The sequence below is a fragment of the Mus pahari genome, chromosome 16 (genome assembly GCF_900095145.1).
Source record: "Mus pahari chromosome 16, PAHARI_EIJ_v1.1, whole genome shotgun sequence".
NCBI classification, from domain to species: domain Eukaryota; kingdom Metazoa; phylum Chordata; class Mammalia; order Rodentia; family Muridae; genus Mus; species Mus pahari.
In genome coordinates this window covers 60,726,180-60,740,281 of record NC_034605.1, presented here as the reverse complement: position 1 = coordinate 60,740,281, position 14,102 = coordinate 60,726,180, and the positions used below count along the sequence as shown (strand labels likewise).

At 48.8% G+C, this 14,102-nt stretch overlaps 1 protein-coding gene across 5 annotated transcripts in view; it reads left to right on the top strand.

Moving 5' to 3' along the window:
* Positions 1–14,102, top strand: part of Klhl3 (kelch like family member 3) — a 120,317-nt gene that overhangs the window by 65,020 nt on the left and 41,195 nt on the right. For all 5 annotated transcript variants that reach the window (XM_029547556.1, XM_029547557.1, XM_029547558.1 and 2 more), the window contains exon 6: positions 7,158–7,267. In XM_029547556.1, coding sequence (XP_029403416.1) covers positions 7,158–7,267 — 110 coding nt within the window. The remainder of the gene's footprint in view (positions 1–7,157; positions 7,268–14,102) is intronic.

Genomic DNA, 14,102 nt, shown 5'->3' with positions numbered 1-14,102 from the left:
TGTATGTGTGTGTGTGTATGTGTGTATGTGTGTATGTGTGTGTGTGTATGTGTGTGTGTGTGTATGTGTGTGTGTGTATGTGTGTGTGTGTATGTGTGTGTGTGTGTATGTGTGTATGTGTGTGTGTGTGTGTGTACTTGAGAGAGCAGGAGAAGCATACATATATATCATGAGATACGAGACATGGGTCATATGGAGAATATTTCCTACCTTCTGTGGGGCATGTGGAAATGATATTTGGAGTCTGGGGGCTGGTGGTCCTGACCCTTCTGGGAAGACATCAAGTGGGCTCTGTCACGTCCCTATGGATGCCTAGCTTTCTCCTTGGAGCAGAGAAACCTATGGGGTTGAGGAAATCAAGTCCTGGTTCAGGAAGGCTAACCTCTGCTCTTCAAAAACCGGAAATAAGGACCGGGGGATGGGGGAGCACCGGGGGGAGCACGGGGTGGGGACATCTAGAGGGGACACCTAGGTAGTTCTCCTAAGATTTTCTTTCCCTGTCAAGTGCTTTGATTCTACGCATGCCCCCATGAGTTTCCCAGCCCCGTATCTTGGAAGGACCTCATGATAAGGTAGGGGGGTTGGGATATGGAAATTACTTTATTTCCCTGCTTTGAGGAGAACGGATTTTGGGAACATGGGTGAATAAACTTTGTCGAGTCTGGTAGACAGGGAGAGATCTTAATTCAGAGGTGATCTTAGTATCTTTTCTGTCATAGTGGTAAAGCATGATGACTGCCTGGGGACCTTGTAGAAGTTTGACTTAGGTTCCAGAATTTTAAAGTCCACCCCCAGTGATAGACTTCCTCCATCAGGATTACACCCCCTAAACCCACCCAGGTGATGCCACCACCTGGGGGCCAAATTCAGATGCTCAAGAGTATGGGGGGAGGGGCACCTCATTCAACCCACTACGTATGTCTATGCTGTGAAGCCAGGGATGAGTCCACAATGATTAGAGCACCACTAGTCTGAGATGACTGTTTTCCCTTTAAAAAGAACATTCTTCGTATTTGTAACCTTCCTCCCTCTGTTTCTTTGTGTGTCCCTCCTCCACCCATCTCTATCACATCCAAGAGGGGAAGTTTAGGGTTTTCAGGCATTTATATTTAGTTTTACCCCAACGGCTTTCTCAGGACAGCTGTTCAGTTTATCCTTTTAACCATGTGTTAATGTTTTGCCTGCATGTATGTTTGTGTACCAAGTGCATGCAGTGCCCACAGAGGCCAGAAGAGGGTGACAGTTCCCAGGAACTGGAGTTACAGTCTGTTGTGGGTTGCTGTGTGGGTGCTGGGAACAGAACCCAGGTCCTCTGGAAGAGCAGCGGGTGTTCTCAGCCTCTAAGTCATCTCTCCATCCCTAGGACTTGTCTTTATCTTAAAGACGACGACGGTACTTCCAGAACATTCGTTACTGTAATCAGACAGGTTTTGGTTTCAGACGCTGGCTTTATGTTTACTGTTGTGTGAACTTGAGCAGGAGACGCAGTCTTTTTGCTCTTCTGCTCTGCTGATTCTAAAGTGGAGAGATTGATATTTACATTGTCAAATAAATATCCTAGAAGACTTTCAACATGGAAATAAGCATATGGTAGCTTGGTACAGAAAGTTTAGCAGTTTCAGGAGTGAAACAGAACCCAGGGCCTCAGGAGACTCTGTTCAGTGTTCTCTGAACCGCCTCCGAATACCCAGGACGCTGCTGTTTTTATATTGAGGTGCTTCTTCTGGAGGAGACGTTTAGCCCAGAGTCCTCTGTTGGCAATACTCAGTGGGAGAAGGGGGCTGGAGAGAAAAATAACAGCCGTGGCCACAGGCTGGCAGTTGGGATGGTTGGTGCCAGCAAGCCTGTCTGTAGGCATCAGCTTGGTCCTCTTGATTTCTGAAGAAACACCGCATTTGGTACATCACTTAGTAACTGTTCTGTAGTGCTTGGATGTTGTCTGAGTTTGGGTTTCTATTCCTGCACAAACATCGTGACCAAGAAGCAAGTTGGGGAGGAAAGGGTTTATTCAGCTTACACTTTCCACATTGCTGTTCATCACCAAAGGAAGTCAGGACTGGAACTCCAGCAGGTCAGGAAGCAGGAGCTGATGCAGAGGCCATGGAGGGATGTTACTTACTGGCTTGCTTCCCCTGGCTTGCTCAGCCTGCTTTCTTATAGAACCCAAGACTACCAGCCCAGAGATGGTACCACTCACAAGGGGACCGCCCCCCTTGATCACTAATTGAGAAAATGCCTTACAGTTGGATCTCATGGAGGCATTTCCTCAACGGAAGCTCCTTTCTTTGTGATAACTCCAGCTTGTGCCAAGTTGACACACAAAACCAGCCAGTACAGATGTTTTCAGTAAACACAGTTTTAGATATTTGCTTATTTTAATGCTCACAGGACTTTATGAGACATTCTATTAAGAGGTGAGAAATACCCTCAGAAGACTGGATAGTCGCATGGCTAGGAAGTTTGTTGAATGCAGTGGAATTAAATTTGATGTCAGAGACTTGGCAGAACCTGTAGTCCCAGGGGGCGCCTCAAAGCTGTGGACGGGGTCTCCATCGGAGCCGTGGTGCCTACAACTGGACTCTGTGAGGAGGGAACGGGCTGACAGGCTTCACGCCTCGTGAGCTTCATAAGGGATCCAGAGTAGACTAATGCATATCACCATTTTAAAAAAGTGTTAACATAGTTTAGCATTTGGTTTACTGTTGATTGTCATTCAGGGGCAGAAAACACTCAAAATACATCATTTTTTTTTGAAAATTTCGTTTTAGGAAGTCATGAAAATTTAAAATCTACTGAGTGCAAGAAACAACTGTGTGTTTGTCTTCGTCGCCTGTTGTCCAGGATTTGCTGATGGGACCTGCCTGGAAAGTGCATGTCTTGTGTTTCTAGTTCTGATGGTCCCCTGTGTTCCTGCCTATCCTCCTGATACAAACTCTGGGTGGCACAGCGTTTCTGGCCCGCCACTTCTGTGTCTTTTTGAATATGTCCCGCTTCCTTGAACAGATGGGTCCTCAGGATGTGAGAGTGACCAAGACTTTCCCTTTCAGCCTAGACAGAGTGATTAAGACGTGCCCTCCCTGACCTCGTGACCTGCCGATATAATGCACATTATCATTTTTGAGCCTTAAATGGAGACCTAGTTCAAGTGTTTGGATTACATTTTATCAATGAGGAGACCAAAGTCTGGAAAAAAGTGGCTGCGAGATGTACCCAAGCCTTCTCTTATCCAAGGCTCACCACCACACCGTGCTGATGCATTGTGGGGGCTGCTGTAGCTGTGCCTGCCCGCCTTTGGGAGCCTGAGACAGGGGGATAAGATTTTGAGACCAACCTGGATACATAGCAAGGAGCTGTGTCAAAACAGCATCAGAAAACCACCAGCAGCCAAAACAAGGAGGTCTACCCAGTTAAGTGAATATACAAGGGACAAAAAACAAAACAAAACAAAAATACCATAAAATACATTGAAGCAAGACAGACAAAAACCAGGCAACTGTAGATGATTCTTGGGGAAATATGCCCTGCAAGCAGAGTGGGTGCTTTTAAGAGACCATCTAGGAAAATGGTTAATGTGGGCTCGTCCTCTGGGGACAGGCTTCCTTCTTGGAAGCTGAGTTAGGGGCCACATCTTGTTCTTGATTTGTTTATCCTGTTTTGTTTTTAAATTGTGTGTGTGTGTGTCCATGTACGTCTGTGCTCCACTTGCATGCAGTGCCCACAGAGGCCAGAAGAGGGCATCAGATCCCTTGGCACTGGAGTTACAGATGGTCATGTGTTGCTATGTGGATGCTGGGAGCTAAACTTGGTTCCTTTGCAAGGGCAGCGTTCTTAACCACTGGGCCATTGCTGCACACCCATTAACCCCGTTGCTTCTTACGTGTTGCTAACCGAAAGAGAACCTGGGATGGAGGATGGGGCTAATGTCCCCTCAGATGGAATAGAGAAACACTAGGCTCCCACCTGTAACCTCTTCTGCTTCCCACCCTTCTCCTTTTGGCTGCCTCTCCCCTCTCTTCTTTCTTCTTCCCTTCCCATCCCCTCCCTCTCCATTCCAAACTCACTTTTACTCCTTTCCTCATCATTATTTAAGCCGTCAAGGGGCCACAGCATCATGTAGGCTCTGCAGCTCTTGGAAGAAAGTCGCTTCCAGTTTTGGCACAAGATGTGACATTGTTATGGTGGGCACGGCGCTGATACCGTGGGCACCATCTCTTTCCCCTGGACTTCTCTAGCTTCCTTTGTTTGCTACAAAGTCAATGGAGTCAATGTTTCATTCTTTGCTTTGTCTGCACAAGTCCAGCTCTCGCTCATCAAAACAACCCAGCTTCATCTTGGGCTTGCCCATCTTCAGTTCTAAGCGGATCTGTGCTCACCAGCCTCTGAGATTCGGCTTCTAGACATTATATGCACACGTGTTTGTCTTTTCAAAGTCCATGCCTCAGCCCTCTCAGGCTCAGGGGTGAGGTGACAAGCTCTTCTCCTCCAGGATCACCCTCGACTTCTCTCTCTCACCCTCTGCCCTCCCCCTGCACCTCCCCCCAGGTCCCTGGGTACCAGTGTTGGATTCCCTTTGGTGCCCCTCCCACTAGACACCACACCGTGGGGTGGCCTTCCTGGAGGGAGTTTCAATGGGCGATTCCTTCAGGATTAAGGAGCAGTCCACAGTCGCAGGAAGGGACCTAGGCTGAAATCACACATCGCTCCACAGGGCAGGAATGGGCAGGAGGCAGGAGGCTGTCTTCTGCCTTCCTTATCTCTGGGATTTCAGGGTTGTTTGCCAATCCCCGAGGAACATGCCACATGGCACGTCCCAGGAGCTTTGCCCCATTTGCCACGAAGAGTCCTGTTTTCCTCACTGCACAGATGTGTGCGCTGCACAGATGTGTGCGCTGCACAGATGTGTGCGTCTCTACCTCCCGTTCTCTCCGCACTCTCCTGTTCCCCGTTTGCCATGTTTTGTCCAACCAAATCTAGACATAGGAAGGCCAGAGGCTGGGTGTGCTGGTTTGTAAGACTCTCCTGGGACCCCAAAGCCAAAGACTCAGAGAGGCAAAGGTAGAAAGGCTGGCCCTCATTTTTCATGACATTCAGGAGACTCGACCACAGGACGACCAGGATTGCGCTTTATGGAGGAGAAGGGGGTTGGGAGGGGAGAGAAAATGTTTATAACGCCATTATCTAAGAATAAAATATTAACATGTGGGTAATCCAGACGAAGGTAGGAATTCATACAGAAACTCACTGTGTGAGAAAAATTTCAGTCTAAAATTAAAAATAAATTCTGTAAGAAATGGTTTGAGAAGGGCTGGCGTGCCGATAGCATGAGGGTTAGAGTTAACTCTTAAGAGTGTTACGTGAGCATGTTCTTCCTGCAGAGAACCTAGGGTGGGCTGTCAGCACCCACATGGTGGCTTACAATTACCTGCAAATCCAGTCCCAGGGATATGCTGCCCTTTTCTGACCTTTATGGCCTCTTACATGCATGTGGTGCACATATATACAATCAGGTGCACATGCGTGCGCATGCAGACACACACACTTAAATTATTTTAAAAAATATTTATTTACTATATTTATATGAGTACACTGTAGCTGTCTTCAGACACACCAGAAGAGGGTATCGGATCCCATTACAGATGGTTGAGAGCCACCATGTGGTTGCTGGGGATTGAACTCAAGACCTCTAGAAGAGCAGTCAGTGCTCTTAACCGCTAAGCCGTCTCTCCAGCCCCATAAATAATTTTTAAAAGTAATGATTTGAGTAAGTTCCTTTTCAATTTTTTGAGAAGGTGATGAATGTGGGGATGATATAATATGTTCTAATTTTCTTTGGCATTATGTAGTTTTATTAGGCCTGGTATTTCAGTAGCCTCTTAGGACTGGAGGACACTGTCATTTGAGAGATCAGCCGGACGTGGCAGGGCAACTCCAGTGGGAATAGAGGAGTACATCCCATTAGAGTCTTCGAAGATGCTACCAGGCAAGGGGCAGCGGGACGAGGGGCTGCTGAGAGAACCAAAGTGGGTCAGCAGGAGGGTCTTGTGAGCAACCAGGGCTGCCTACACTGAGAAACGACATCTGGGTGAATTTACATGGGAAAGGCTGGCAAAACGCCTCCAGGTCTACCCTCATCCCAACCCACAGAAACGATGATGCTGGCCCGAGGGTGGAGCCAGGCTACACCTAGTCCCTTCTTTCATAGTGGGTGGCAGCTCAGCGAACACTGAACTCTGGATGATGGCCCAGGAAGATACGAGGACTGGAACTGTCTCCTGGGCTTTCCTCCTGTGGACCTCAGGCCTGTCTTGCTTTATAGCTGACCCCAGGTTTTTCTCCTCGCAACAGTTCCCCGGGCTGGCGGCTGGGGTCAGTTCCCTGGGTTCACGCAGCCAACCTGCTATCACCTGGGTGGACACTAACCTGGACATCCCCATCAAACAGGGACTCAGTGATAGGCTTGGTTTGGGGCCGAGAGAGCAATGCCACCTTCTGACCTCCCGATGTTGAAGTCCCACAAGAACTCCAGGGACGGGCTGGTGAGATGGCTCAGTGGGTAAGAGCACCCGACTGCTCTTCCGAAGGTCCAGAGTTCAAATCCCAGCAACCACATGGTGGCTCACAACCATCCGTAACAAGATCTGACTCCCTCTTCTGGAGTGTCTGAAGACAGCTACAGTGTACTTACATATAATAAATAAATAAATCTAAAAAAAAAAAGAACTCCAGGGACTTTGTGTCACGGAGCTATTCTGAACCACTTCTGTGTGGCTGAGCTGCACGGGGCGCCGCTGTGCTTGCGCCTGGACAGCCAATGAGCTCAATTATGTAAGCAGGTCCCGGGGAGGCTTTCCTGCAGTGCCTGGATCGGTCTCACAGAGTGCGGACCAAATATAAACCCAGGTCTCTCTGCTCCACTTTCCTCTCCGCCATTGTTCAGGACGAGATAATGCAGGGTGACACATGCCTTCACTTGGGGATTAAAAGCCTATCTCCCCCACAGCCAGGATGTCTGTCTTTCTCTCCTCTGCCCTCCAGCTCCTACCTGCCCTCGGACCTCCACCTTTCTCCTCAGCCTCTGCCCCCCGCCCCCCCAAAGGTTGCCCATGGTCACTCGTGGAGGCCTAACCTTGTTGTCTTAACTTCTTGTCTTGGAGCAGAGCAGCACTTCCCAGAGGTGATGCTGGGGGAAGAGTTTCTGAGCTTAAGTCTGGACCAGGTGTGCAGCTTGATATCCAGCGACAAGCTGACGGTCTCCTCAGAAGAGAAGGTACTGTGTAGCCCCCTGGGAGAACATGAACCTTAAATAAGCAAGCAAATGAACAAAAAGCCCTTTAAATAAACAAACAAACAAACAAACAAACAAACAAAAGGGAAGCCTGTTATCCTCTGAATCCTTTAAAGAGATGACAGGGATGATGTTAAAGCTGCGTCTAATGACTGAGCGCTCAGACTACCACACCCTACATGAAGTCCTTGTGTAGCCTTCAGCCCTGGGGTTGCTTCTTTCCCTGAGTGACAGAAGAGCAGCGGGTGCCAGATTCTTCCTGTGACTAGAGGATTTCTTTGCTTCAGCATCTGGAGTCTAGGACAATAACTTTTGGTATTTATTATCCAGCAGGGTCCACACTTCACCTCTAGTCTGTGCAAATCAGTTGTGTGATCTTGGGTAGGGTCCTTCTGACTCTCCCCAGACCTCCTCCTCACACTCGCTTCTACCTTGCCCACCGGGAAGCCAAGAGGTGAAGTGGAATCATGTGCTGTGTAAAATGTCTGGGAGAGGTCCTGGTGGGAAGTTAGCACTACCCAAGGTTACTGTCACCCTCCCTGTGTGTGGGGGGTGAGGGGGTGGGGGGACAGGGGGGTTAGCTGCTTCTCCCTGCATCCAGGACACTCACCACGATCTCCTATCTGTCACATGCTCTGAGATGGCTTTACTTCCCACAATGCAGTGCTGAGCAGCTCAGTGCTGGGAAACACACCTCTGGTATTTTCTTCATCCCTAGAGAGTTAGTCTCTCTCTCTCTCTCTCTCTCTCTCTCTCTCTCTCTCTCTCTCTCTCTCTCTCTCTCCCTCCCTCCCTCCCTCTCTCTCTGTCTCCCCTCCCCAAATCCTTTTTGTCCACTCAGTATTGAAGTGTCAGGTTCTTTCCTGAGGGAACATTCAAGGAAAAATCCGCACAAAGGATTTGCATATGCAGAAGGCTCTCACGTCCTGGGAAAGTTTGCTTGGGAAGAAAAGCTGTTGTGTTTAGAACTGTGGGTCCTGGGCCCCCAGGACACCCATCAGGCGACAGCACAGCAGTTCAGACTCTGCCCTGGGCTCAGGGAGGTCTCTGCTGCCCTTAGCACCGTAGAAACACAGCCTTCAGAGAGAGAGCAGTGTGTCTAGCCAGGCTTCTTCCTGCTGTATCCCCGGAATCACCTACGCCTGCTTGCTATCCTGTCTGGATCTGTGCCGCCAGGTTGACACAACTGGAAGAGGTGAACTGCGCTGGATGGTTTTTATATCAGTGTAGCACAGGCTAGAGCCATCCAAAAGGAGGGGACCCCAGCTAAGGAAAGGACTCCCTAAGAGCTGGCCGTACAGCGTTTGTCATTTTTAAAACTTTTATTGATTCTTTGTGAATTTCACATCATGCATTCCAACCCCACTCATCTCCCTGTCCCTCCATAGCTGCCCTTACAACCTCTGCCACAAAAGAAAGCAAACCCAAAGCACACCCATCTCGCTGTGGAAGCTGTGGCGTGTCACAGAGTGCCCCACAGTGTTCCCCTTTGCCCACACCTCTTTGCTTGCAAATGTTTATTGCAATGATTCATCAGTCTGATCCGAGGCCGCTGGGTTCTGCCACTTAATCGATTTTGGGTCCTCAGTGGGACTCCTCTCAGGTCTCCTGTTGTTGCCTTGTGTCATGGAGATCCTGCAGTTCGGATCTGTAGGACCCGCCCCTTCACATGATCTGGCAGTTTGTAGGTGGGGGTAAATGTTGAGGTGGGCCAGCTCCAAGTATAGTTCATTTCCTTAATTAGTGATGATGGAGGAGATTGTGGGTGGAGCCATCCCTGGGCTGGTGCTCCTGGGTCCTGTAATAAAGCAGGCTGAGCAAGCCAGTGAGTAGTTCCTGCCTCCACGGCCTCTGCATCAGCTCCTGCCTCCAGGTTCCTGCCCTGTGTGAGTTCCTACCCTGATTTCCTCAGTAGGCTGTGACCCAGGGTATGTTAGCCTTTATTTCCTTAAACCCTTTCCTTCCCAGCTTTCTTTTGGGGCATGTCTTTCTGGAACTCATGCCTGCGTGCCCTGCTCAGGAAATCACAGTAAGTCTGTGTCTCCTCTGGCAGGATGCTGGAGCAGAGGTGGGGCATCTGCACTTACTGAACACCACAGGGACTGGCATTCAGGCAGACCTGGCCCCAGTCTCTGCTTGCTCCCTCCGTGGCCCCGCGAACTCACCCGAAAAATAAAATAAGAATCCCAAGATCACCTCCCTCTGAGAGTTGGCGTGGGGAATAGAAGGGACAGAGAAAAACCTAGCGCTCAGTAAAGGCCAGTTGTTAGCACAGCTCTCATCTCAAAGGGAAGAAGGTCAGTCTATTCTGGAGCCAGACATGAGTGACTGTGGCTCAGGAACACAAATCCAGGTCACCTAGTGCTGTGTTCTAGCAGGTATATATATATATATATATATATATATATATATATATATATATATATATACACACACACACACACACACACACAGAGACAGACAGACAGACAGACAGACAGAGAGGGGAATGTCAGCTAAGTAGACTGCAGCAAAGTGGGGCAATGCTTGCTGTGGGCTCAGATGCTGGCTGGCACTGTTAGCCTTTGGGCTGGTAGACACGAAAGGTCTGTCACAGAAGAACTTACTCAAGAGTTGTAAGTTAGATTACACACAGAGGTGGACACAAAGTGGGGAATATTTTAAAGATCTGTTTATTTAGTGTGTATGGGTTTTTTTTGTTGTTGTTGGGTTTTTTTTGTTGTTGTTTTTGTTTTTGTTTTTTTGGGGGCTGTGCATCTATGCACCATGCACGGGCAATGCTCATAGAGGCCAGAAGAGGGCAGCAGGACCACGGAACCCCTGTTACAGATGGTGGCAAGCCATCCGGTGGGTGCTACAAATGGAACCAGGGTCCTCTGGAAGAGCAGCCAGTGCTTTTAACTGCTGAGTCATCTCTCCAGCTTCCGTGAATGGGGTTTGAGAGGTCAAGAGAGCCCAGCATGATTTGGCTCTGCATCTGTGACATTTCAGTCTTCCCTTTCACTCCAGTCCTAGTCAGCTTGTTCAGTGGTTCTGTTCAGGGCTGCCAGGCAGTTCAGCTAACTCACCATGGTAACCACAGCCCTGTGTTCCAAGGTCCCATTGCTACTGATAATGCAGCCAGTCTCCACAAGGTAGCAATAATGTTAGCAGAGAGAGATAATGTTGTGGGCCGAGGTGGCTGAGTGGTTAAGGTGATGGGCTGCTACATCATGCTCTTAAGAAAACTGCATCTCTCCCAAGGCAGAGAAATGTGAATTTACGTGGGGCGGCTCTCGTGACTTCATGCACTTAGGGAATTCACGCTCTTTTAAAGTAGGGTTCAGAGTGTGTGTATGCTTGTTCACACTGATGGAATTCTACATGCATCATTCCTTGAGAGCTTGAGAACCTTCAGAATTAGGGGAACACCTTTCCTAAAGTGACTCGTGATGGTTAATGCTGACTGTCTACATGAGTAATTAAGAAACGCCTAGTGTGTTAGTGAGCTCTGCTCTGGGGCATGTCTGTGAGGGCTTTTTCTAAGAGGATGAACTGAGAGGGGAACCCACCCTGACTATGGGTGCCATTGTTCATGTGGGCTGGGCCCCAAGCTAAATAAAAAGAGGGGTGGGAGAGTCTACCCCAGGGCCTGCAGTCATCACTCTCTGCTTCCTGGGCCATGGAGCTGTGGGCCAGCAGCCTTCCCCAGCACGTGGAGCTGTACCCTCAAACTGAGGGCTGGAATAAATCTTTTCCCCTCAGGTAGCTTCTTGTCAGATATTTTGTTGCACAACTGGAAGAAGTAGTTAAGAAAGTTTGTCAATGCTGCAGTAGAGCTGAGCAGGGGTTGGTACTCAGGTCTTGGAACTGTCAGCATGGGGATGTGCAAGAGTTTACAGCTTCAGAAGGCCTGCCCCAGAGTGCTGTGTACTGAGCACAGCCCACCCCTCTCTCCAGGGTTTGGAAAACCAGAGCGATGACAAAAATGTAGACAATAAAAACCGTGTGCATGAAATGTCACGGGGCCAAAGGGCTGTGACAGGAACCAGGTTATAAGATACTCTTGGTTCACTCTGGCAAAGAATCTGGCTGCGTTTTGCCTGTGTCCTGAGCCCAAGTGAGATTAAGTTCACAAGGAATGGACTAAGTTTTGGAGAAGAGGCAATTTCAGGACAGCAAAGCATTCAGGCTGTGGCACGGCTACTGCTCTCTGCTTTTAGTCAGGCTTACGGTGTGTGTGTGTGTGTGTGTGTGTGTGTGTGTGTGTGCGCGCGCGCGTGCAGAAATATGTGAAAAAATAGTGACCAAGCCAGCTCAGTCAGTCAACAGGGTCTCCAGGGAGAGAGTGAGGACTGAAAAAGAGAAACAATTAGACAAAGTTATAGCATGACTCCAGCCAGCGCTGAGGCTGACGCAGGTTTATTTCTCTCCAGCCTGCTTTTATATCATTCTAGGGACATCCAAACCACATGGTCAGTTCTTAGAACAAAGACAAAGTCATCAAGCCAGGTAGTAAATTAGGGGATCACACAGGACAGTAGTTAAATAAAGCAGGAAGCCAAAGGATCACATGAGGTATGACTCAGCAAAGTGGTAAACAAAGCCATGGGCTCTGTGTCTGACATTCTTACCTGAGCCTCCTTCCTTGTCCGAGCCCAGTGACAAATGCCACATTCCTAGAAGTGTCACCAAAAGCTCTCAACAGTGCAGTTTGGTGAGGAAAGGAATATGGGCACAGTTATATATGTAGGTGGCACAGACAAAGCAGCTGTGGGCATAGCAGCTCTAAGCGTTGGAAAGACCAGTACAACTTAGGACATGCCTCCTGCACCTTGCCACTGGGTCAGAAATTGCCTTAAGAGAAACACTGTATCCACCGGAAGCTCTAGGGTACAGTAATGAAAATGTGTTTGAAAAAGAATTGTCAGAAAGAGAATTTCATAAACCAAGACAACCCTGACTGATCAAGTAGGGCTGGCTCCCTAAAGAGGCATTTCCCAGGTCCAGCAACAAAGCCACATGGACGATAGCTGTTGTCCAGGGCCAGGCAACATCATGGCTGTTTTCTCTGAGGTCCAGGGTTCAGTTCCCAGTATCCACATGGCGGTGGCTCACAGCCACCTGTAACCCCAGTCCCAAGGAGTCTGGTGTCCTCTTCTGGCCTCTGCAGGCACCAGGCACACACATGGTGCACAGATATGCACGCAGGGAAACACCCATGCAACATTATTGTTTAAAAATAATAGGGTCTGGATACATTTTCTCTTCTACTAAACCCATAGCTTACCCTCCCCTCCCCTCCTTCCTCTTCCTTATTCTCCCCTCCCCTTCCCTGCCATGAACTTTCCCTCTCTCCCCTCTCCCCTCCCATTCCCTCCCTCCCCTTCCCTCCCTCCCCCTGCCCTCCCCTTCTCTCATCTCCCCTCCCCACCCCTTCCTTTCCCTCCCCTCCCATTCAGACGAGGTCTCACTATGTGGCCCTTGCTGGCCAGAGCTAACCAGTCTGGCCTCTAACTCGGAGATCTACATGTATGTCTGCATACCATGTACATGCAGTGCCCATGGAAGCCAGAAGAGGGCATCAGATGCCCTGAAACTGGAGTTACAGGTGGTCGGGAGCTGCCATGTGGGTGCTTAGAAACCAGCTTAGGTCTTATGTAAGAGAAGCAAGTGCTCTTAACCACTGAGCCATCTCTCCAGCCCCCAAAGCCACAGTTTTAGTTTTCTTAGCACATCAAATATTGCTAGTGGCTAAAACACTCAAAAAATTCTGATAGGCTCAAAAAATTCGCTGTCTGAATGTTAGTCCTTTGTGCTTTGAAAATCAGTCCCCAGATTTTAAGATTCCTACGTGCTGAAATTACACAGGATGTGATAGGGACTGCTGACATTTGTTTCGTAGTTGTTATTTTATTTTATTTTAAATGTATTTGAAGTAATCTTAGGGATCTTAAGTCGAAATTCAACTGCATTTAGTACCAACAGCTGTAAACATTTGTTTGGTTCATAATCACACAGCCTGGGTTTACCTAAATCCACATTTAATGGTTATATTAGCTATACTTCAGACTTACTTTCTTTTGCCTGCAGTTCATAGCTTTCTTGCGAGTGTATTATAAGGTACAGCCAGGTTTCAGACATCAGAGTTGGAAAAAATTAACCTGTCCTTCTCGAAGTCAAGGAGATGTGGCGCTGAACTGTGAACGGTCAGTGTGCACAGCAGTGGCTGGGTCCATACACCTTGTTTCTTCTGAGCCAGAAATGTACTACAATAAGCAACCTATCTCCTGTCAGAATGTATCCACCATGTGGTCAGAGGTGCAGCGATATGAGGCTCAGGGGAGACCATGGAAGATGCTTGCTGAGTAAAAGGATAAAGAGCCCTTCCCAGGCTCAGCATTTTCGTCTGTACAAGCAGGTAGCAGCGCAGGATTTACCCCGTAGCACCGTTCTAGGAGGGAATGAAACGTGCATGGATTTGCCTAGGACACAGGAAATACTGTTGACAGGAGGCTCCATCAGTGCTGCAGTTAGACATCCAATTGGCCAACTCAGGCCCCCACAGGGGATGCTCTCCAGCATCCACACGGCTGGGGATCATTGCTGTGACCTAGAGCTCTGACTCCGAGGCCCAGCAAGGGCACTACAGTGATCTCGGTGCTGTGCACAGACAGTTCCTGACACCACGAGGGTGCTCAGCCGAACATTCCTCATAGGAGTGAGGGACACAGGCTGAGGGTGGCCCTGCCCTAGGTCAGCTGACCCAATTGATTTTAATACTTCTCCAGAGAATAGAACAGGCATGTGGAGGTGTGTGTGTGTGTGTGTGTGTGCG